This window comes from Larus michahellis, unplaced genomic scaffold (assembly GCF_964199755.1).
Source record: "Larus michahellis unplaced genomic scaffold, bLarMic1.1 SCAFFOLD_34, whole genome shotgun sequence".
Lineage (NCBI taxonomy): Eukaryota > Metazoa > Chordata > Aves > Charadriiformes > Laridae > Larus > Larus michahellis.
In genome coordinates, this window is record NW_027436399.1 from 314,457 (window position 1) to 322,426 (window position 7,970).

Genomic DNA, 7,970 nt, shown 5'->3' on the forward strand with positions numbered 1-7,970 from the left:
CTTTTCAGGCACTCTATTTGCCTCCTGCCATGTGGGGGAGGCGGCGAAAGATGTTCGCAGGCATCTGCTGCGTGCTTTTGCTACCTTAGGCATCCCTGCACAAATCAAAACAGACAATGGCCCTGCTTGTATCTCGGCTGCACTTAAAACCTTTTTTATCTCTTGGGGGATCACTCACATCACTGGGATCCCGCATTGCCCTACGGGCCAGTCCCTGATTGAACGCTCTCATCAGTCTTTAAAGCGCTTGTTGCAGCAACAGAAGGGGGGAGTAGGGACAGCCACCCCTGAAGAACGTCTACAGAAAGCCCTGTATGTTTTTAACTTTTTAAATTGTTCTTTAATAGATAACAACCCTCCGATCGTTCGCCACTTTAACACAAACGCTTCTTTCGAAGCCAGTGTAAAAGCTCCAGTCCTGATCCACGACCCTGAGACAGGTAAGGTCTTGGGGCCATAGCCCCTTGTCACATGGGGCAGAGGCTATGCTTGTGTTTCCACAGAACGAGGCCCCAGGTGGATCCCAGCGAAGAGCGTGCGACCTTTCCGTGAACCCCTACCACAGTCGGACGGCCACAACACCAATCCACAGCTAGATCATTCCCCTGAACAGCATACCGGAGAACATTCGGAGGACTGATGCAGTGCTCTTATGGACAATAGAGCAGAGACTCCAGTAGAACATATTCATTGCGTCGCCTGTGGTAATTGTGACCCTTGGGTTTTATGTGACTGCTATCGCTGTGGTAAGAGATGGTAGCGATGGAAAAAAGGGAGTGGGGGGAAGAGTCCTTCAAACATTATGATCCTGTTAACACTTTTTTGTATATATGCAGCCTGGACACATGCCAATCCTTTGCCAGGGTATCACCCTCACCTTTTTGACCCCCGTCAAAATGTCTGGGTTACTCTGGCCAGGTCGCTCAATACAACTAGCTTTTGTGCCAGTCTTGCTACGCCCAGCTCGCCCTTCATCACCTGCTTAGTAGGGGTACCACTGAATAACTCGACCTTTTTACTGTTTAATAACTCTATGACAACCTTACGGAAGCAGTACAGTATTTCTGGAAGGCTTCCTTTTTCATGGAAAAATCTTAAGGACCTTTTTTTGAAAATTATGATAATTGGGATGATAAATTACCAATAGGGCCCGAGCCGCAGGAAATTGACTTAGTAGATTCTCTTAATGCTTCTCACTGTTTGTTTATTGGCCTTAGGTCATGGTCAGGGGCCCGAAAAGAGGGGCGCTTAGTAAAGGATTCTCCACCGACCATCATCTCACCTATTGGTAATGCTACCCTCTGGCAACAACAATGGTGTTTGAGCATTGCTCGAGACGCCACTCACTCAGCCCCCGGTACCATGCTCCCTAGGCGGCTCCCCTTGGGGTTCTTTTTTATTTGTGGAAACAGAGCTTGGTCTGGGATTCCTTCCAACCCTAGAGGAGGCCCGTGTACTATTGGACAGCTTAGTCTTGGCACTCCTCACTATCATCCAAGCCCAAAACAGCGGTTACGTTTTACTCGTGACACAACACAAGCATTAGATAATACTTGCGACGATAATGTTAAGCTATGGAATCGCTGGGAGGTTTTTTTCGCCTCGCTATTTACCCCTGGGGTGGCAGCAGCGAGAGCCCACAGAAACTTAGATGCAATTGCCTGTTGGGTGGTTAAGCAAGCAAATGCTACCAGCCGCATACTATCTGAGATGGCTGAAGACTTGTCCACGGTACAACACGCAGTCCTGCAAAACAGAGCCGCTATTGACTTCTTGCTACTAGCCCACGGACATGGCTGTGAGGACTTTGACGGAATGTGCTGCATGGACTTAGAGGACCACTCTTCTTCGATACATAAGCAAATTACACAACTCCTCGCGCATTCACAAAAGGTGCAATCTGATACGGACTTCTTCGGATTGGGTACTTTGGGTGATTGGTTTGGGCTAAAGGGCTGGCTTAGGAGCCTGGTACAATCTGCTGTACTCATATTAGTTATTACATTGGTAGGCCTTTTGATTCTAAGCTGTGCTCTTTCCTGTGTTAGGTCTATGGTGACTAAAATTGTTCAACATACATGGTTTATTCAAAACGGCGATATTCCGAAGATTTACGCTAGTGTTAGTTCTGTCCAGCTCACCGAGTATGATGACTTTTAAACCCGCGCCTCAGTTCTGCCTTTAAAGAAACAAAAAAGGGGGAGATGTTGGGGGCGGCTAGCAGAAAAGTACAAGTATGCAAGAAACTCGAGGGCATGCCAGCCTTGCAGATCTGGGAGAAATAACTCTGAGGAGTCAGGGAACAGCTGGCCTTGCAGGTCCGAGATAAATAACCTTGAAGAAGTAGGGAGTAGGCAACAAGTTATCACTGTAGCTTTTAGCACATTCCAAAACTGTAGCTTCTAGCATGTAGCGAAACCGCAGGTAGGAGGGATTATTGTAATGAAACATTTAGAGCTAAGCCAATTAGAAATGATAGAATTTGTGTAATTTATGTAACTGTTAAGTAGCTGTATAAAAGCTTTCCGACGCCTCTAATAAACCGACATCTTGCTTGCATCAAGCAGCGTCCTGTCTGTCAATCGCGGCAAAACAGCACTGGTTCCAGTACCGACTGCTGAGGGATGCCAGTCGTTACTGGTTTCCTCTCAGACATCAAGCTGCTGACTGCAACCCTTCCAGTGCAGCCATCCAGCCACTTCCTCATCCATCAAGTGGTCCATCCATCAAATCCATGCCTTTACAATTTAGAGACCGGGATGTCACGTGGGACAGTGTCAAATGCTTTGCATAAGTCCAGGTAAATGTTGTCCCTTGCTCTCCCCTTATCCACCAATGTTGTAACACCGTCATAGAAGGCCACCAAATTTTTTAGGCATGACTTGCCCTTAGTGAAGCCATGCTGGCTATCACCATTCATCTCCTTATTTTCCATGTGCCTTAGCAGAGATTCCAGGAGCATCTGCTCCGTGATCTTGCTGGCACAGAGGTGAGACTGACCAGGCTGTAATTTCCCAGTTCTACCTTTTTTCCCCTTTTGAAAATGGGGGTTATGTTTCCCCTTTTCCAGTCCAGTGGGAACTTCACTGGACTCCCACAACTTTTCAAATGTAATGGAAACAGGCTTAGCAACTTCATTCACCAGTTTCCTCATGACCCACAGATGGATTTCATCAGCTCCCATGGGCTTGTGTACCTTCAGGTTCCTTAGATGATCTCATGCTCCTGTAGTGGGCTGTTCCTCATTCTCACAGCCCCTGTTTTTGCCTTCTGTGACTTGGGCGGTGTGTTTAGAGCCCTTGCTGGTGAAGACCGAGGTGAAAAAGTCATTGAGTACTTCAGCCTTCTCCATATCCTGGCTGAGCAGGTCTCTCTTTCCTTCCAGAGAGAGCCCACATTTTTCCTAGTCTTGCCTTTATCCCTGATGTATTTATAGATGTTTTTCCTGTTGTCCTCGATGTCCCTAGATAGATTTAATTCTATCTGGGCTTTAGCTTGCCTAATCTGGTTCCTGGCCACTTGGACAGTTTCTCTGTATTCCACCCAGTCAACCCATCCTTGCTTCCACCCTCTGTAGGCCTCCTTTTTGCTTTTGAACTTGTCCAGGAACCCCTTGTTCATCCATGCAGGCCTCCTGACTTTTTTGCCTGACTCCTTCATTCTTGGGCTGCACTTCTCCTGAGCTTGGAGGAGGTGATCCTTGAATATTATCCATTTCTCTTGGGCCCCTCTTCCTTCCACTATTTTTTCACATGTTACCCTGCCAAGCAGGTCCCTCAAGAGGCCAAATTACCCCTATATGTCATCACTACTACAGTTGCTGTATGCTATATCGATGGTATTACCGTGAGAGTCACCTAAATTAATGAGGAATGAACTTGGATGCAACTGAACAAAGTGCAGAAGTGATGGAACCAGAGCTGACCTCAATAGCTGGTGCCCAGCAATCTTCTTGAGACCGACATCTTCCACCCGTAGACCATGGGCATGAGCATGGGCTGTGCAGATACACCAGCTGCGAGCTCCAGGTGCAGCATATAACAATTCTACACCACACACTACCTCTCCTGCCTTGAAAGATAATTAAGACAGATGGAGCCCAAAGTCATGGACTAAATGAACTCAACGGACATTTCAGTGGGATGGTCCACAGACTAACACCTCTGTGTCTGTATATATATATAGAAGCTGAGAGGGAGCACAGGCAGGCCAAGCTGGCCAAAGGAGTATTCCATACCATAGCCATCATGCGCAGCGTATAAACGGGGGTTGGCCGGGGGGCAGTGATCCATGATTGCTGCTTGGGACGGGCTGGGCAATCATTCATTGGGTGGTGAGAGCAATTTTTGTGGCATCAATTATTTTGTGTATTCTTTTGCCTGTTATTATTATTTTCCTCTTATGTTATTTGTCTGTTAATCTGTCTTTACTTCAAGCCACAAGATTTGTTTTATCCTTTTTCTCCCTCAATTCCTTATCCTACTTGTTGTTGCGGAGGGGGCGGAAAGTGAGTAAATGGCTGTGTTTTCCTAGTTGTTGTCCAGGGTTGAACCACAAAAACCTGGGAGATCCTGTTTTATTGAAGAGCAGTTATCTGACAGGCCACATCTGACACAGTGTCGTGCAAGAGTCAGACACAGCTTAAGACAAGTAGTATAAACACAGAAATATATCAATAAGTAGGACTATCACAAGAGAAAAAAAAACAGACTCTGGCCTAAGATAAACTCTGTGAAATGTGCGGAGAAGCAGAGGCAGGTTATTGTCGGGGAAACAGCATCCCATGGGCCAGTTTCCACAGGGCATCCTTGAGCTCCTGGTTCCTCATGCTGTAGACGAGGGGGTTCACTGCTGGAGGCACCACGGAGTACAGCACTGAAAACGCTAGGTCCAGAACTGGGGAGGAGATGGAGAGAGGCTTTAGGTAGGCAAACATGGCAGTGCTGACAAACAGGGAGACCACAGACAGGTGAGGGAGGCACGTGGAAAAGGCTTTGTGCCGTCCCTGCTCAGAGGGGATCCTCAGCACAGCCCTGAAGATCTGCACATAGGACAGCACAATGAAAACAAAACATCCAAAGACTAAACAGAAACTAACCACCAGAAGCCCAACTTCCCTGAGGTAGGAGTCTGCGCAAGAGAGCTTGAGGATCTGGGGGATTTCACAGAAGAACTGGTCCAGGGCATTGCTCTGGCAGAGGGGCAGGGAAAATGTATTGGCCGTGTGCAGGAGAGCATAGAGAAACCCACTGCCCCAGGCAGCTGCTGCCATGTGGACACAAGCTCTGCTGCCCAGGAGGGTCCCGTAGTGCAGGGGTTTGCAGATGGCAACGTAGCGGTCATAGGACATGACGGTGAGAAGGGAAAACTCTGCTCCAACCAAGAAGGCAAACAGAAAGACTTGGGCAATGCATACTGCATAGGAAATGGCCCTGGTGTCCCAAAGGGAATTGGCCATGGATTTGGGGACAGTGGTGGAGATGGAGCCCAGGTCCAGTATCGAGAGGTTGAGGAGGAAGAAGTACATGGGGGTGTGGAGGCGGTGGTCACAGGCGATGGTGGTGATGATGAGGCCGTTGCCCAGGAGGGCAGCCAGGTAGATGCCCAGGAAGAGCCCGAAGTGCAAGAGCTGCAGCTCCCGTGTGTCTGCGAATGCCAGGAGGAGGAACTGGGTGATGGAGCTGCTGTTGGACATTTGCTGCCTCTGGGCAATCTGCTCAAGCAGGAAAACACAGTAGGTTAGTGGAGAGGTTAGTTCTCTAAGCAAAATCAAGTCCGTTTCCCATGGACTCTGCCCCTGCTGCACACACCCTTGTTCATTTTCCAGGAGACCTTCCTCAGCTCCATGGCTGGAGCTCTGGTCGGTGCTGGCTGAACGTGCTGGGAGGAGCAGGGCCTCTGCCTGCCGGCTGCCGAGGACTCCGCGCTGCTCTGCAGCGGTGGGTTCATGGGACGGTGGCGTCAGGGACCAACCCTGGTGTTCTACTTTGTCTGATGAAAGCACTTCTAATGCAGAAGGGCCTGTCAGCATCAGCACTCTCTCTGCTAAGGAACTAAGATTCCAGAAGGCAGTTTGAGAAGTCTGAGGTTCTTTACAGCTCCCCAAATCTCACCTGGGGAGTTTTCTTGCGTGTCAAAAATGCTCGGCATTTCTGCCACACTCAAGGAGAAAAGAGTGAGTCCTGTAAAGCAGGATGATTGCCTGTGGCTTAGAGCAGAGTCGGGGACCTGGTTTGTCCATCCGTCTTGTTCCCAGCTGACAAGTCCTTGCAGCCTCATGAGAGGGAGGGTCATCACACTCATTTGTTGCAACCAGACATTGCTGAGAGCAGGGGGATCCACCTCAGACCATGAAACGTCTCACCCTTTCTGAAGGTCTCAGCACCCACTTCTAGCCAAGGACACACAGGGCTCATTTCACCAACCCAACCGCATTTCCTCAGCCACAGAGTCTCTGTGTTTCTCCGTGGGGCTTTCAGATAACACAGTGGTGCTACGGGACAGCTTTCAATCCTGGAGGGCAGCTCACAGCTTGGATGGATGCCCAAAGGAGAAGCCCATTGTCCTAATTTTTGCATCTCAGTAAGAGAAAATTGACTCATTCCCCAGCCCCACAGGCTGCATTGCCCACAGCCCCACAGCTTAGAGGAAAGCTGGGACACTTGTTCCCATGGACAAACTACAGGAATGGATGAACAAGATCAGTGTGGGACTCTGCAGCTGAAATTCCCCTCCCCAGGGAGTCTGACAGCAATAAAAAGATAACTTCAAACAGACGTGTGGATAAAGCAGGAAAAACACTGTGAGGGTCTGGCTGAGAGAGGCCAGGGCAGAGGCAGCCAAGCCCTCAGGACAGCGTTACCCTCACCCAGCTGTGCACGCCACCTCCCGGACAGTGAGAAGGCAGGACAGTTGCCCTCGTCCCGATTGCTGATCACCAGAAATGGGCATGTGGCAGAAGGGATGCCCTTCGCCTCTTCTGCTGCTCTGCTGGACAGAAAGGTGACTCCCACCTGAGAACCCACGGCCGTGAGGTCCAAGGGCTGGGCTGGGTTGCTCAAGGAAGGTGTCTGCACTGCGGGGGTGGCTGGGAGGTGCCGATATCTCCCCTACAACAGGGTTTCCTTGAGCAGTTCCCTCCTCCCCTGCCCATCTCTGCTGCCTGGAGCTCTCCCTGCCAGGAGCTGTTTCCCTGGCCCCTCGTCTCTTCCCTCCAGTGCTCCCAGACCCCAGCCCAGCCCCTCTGCACCCAGCTCTGCCCTGCAGCCTCTCCGTGTGTGCAGGGGCTAAAGAGCAGGTCCCACAAACCCTGAGGAGACTGGAAAGGGGATGCTGGTTCTGTCTGTATCCCCCCAAAAACCTGAAAAACTGGAAATTAAACACAGACCCAGAAAAGCTCCCAATCTATACAGTGATCTCTCATTTGAGTTTGCAATTGAAAAGTCGCCTTGAAAATGTGCCACTGCCCACCCAGCCAACAAGATGAGAGATCTCAAAAGAGGGACACTTCCCTTCCAGGGAACTCTGTCTTGAAAAGTCCTCTCCGGAATGCCTGGAGGTGATCTTGAGCTGTGAGCAGCCCTGACACACGCAGCGTACTCTCAACAGCAGGTGCCTCCCCTACCTGTGTTTGCTCCTTCCACCCACAGCTTCTCCTCACAGTTGCTGTGGGAAGCTCCCCAGGCAGGCTGAGAGCTGACCCTGGCAGGAGATATGTCCCTGCCCCAGCACACAGCCCATGGGGTGCAGGGACCCTGCTCTGACGGACAGACCTGGGCACCCCTGCCTGCACACCCACCTTCACAGCCCTTGGGCTGTTCATGGAAGAAGGCAGCCGTCATGCCCTGTGCCTTTGATGGTGCCACAGGAAAGCCCTGCTCGCCAGCATGTCCTCCTAAAACACAACAGAGGAGTTGTGAGAGTCCTCCTGACAGATCCCATGGGCTGTGGGATGTGCCAGCTTTGGAGAC

The 7,970-nt window shown here is 50.3% G+C and overlaps 1 protein-coding gene across 1 annotated transcript; it reads right to left on the reverse strand.

Annotated features, from left to right (window-relative positions):
• Window positions 1-4,759: 4,759 nt before the first annotated feature.
• LOC141737299 (olfactory receptor 14J1-like) lies at window positions 4,760-5,704 on the reverse strand. Its single transcript, XM_074571977.1, has one exon. It carries the CDS (start codon window positions 5,693-5,695, stop codon window positions 4,760-4,762), a length of 936 nt encoding a protein of 311 aa, XP_074428078.1. The 5' UTR covers window positions 5,696-5,704.
• Window positions 5,705-7,970: the final 2,266 nt, after the last annotated feature.

What these genes read in the sequence shown, in the direction of transcription:
- LOC141737299 (XM_074571977.1), bottom strand. Translation starts at nt 5,695, where the DNA reads ATGTCCAACAGCAGCTCCATCACCCAGTTCCTCCTCCTGGCATTCGCA.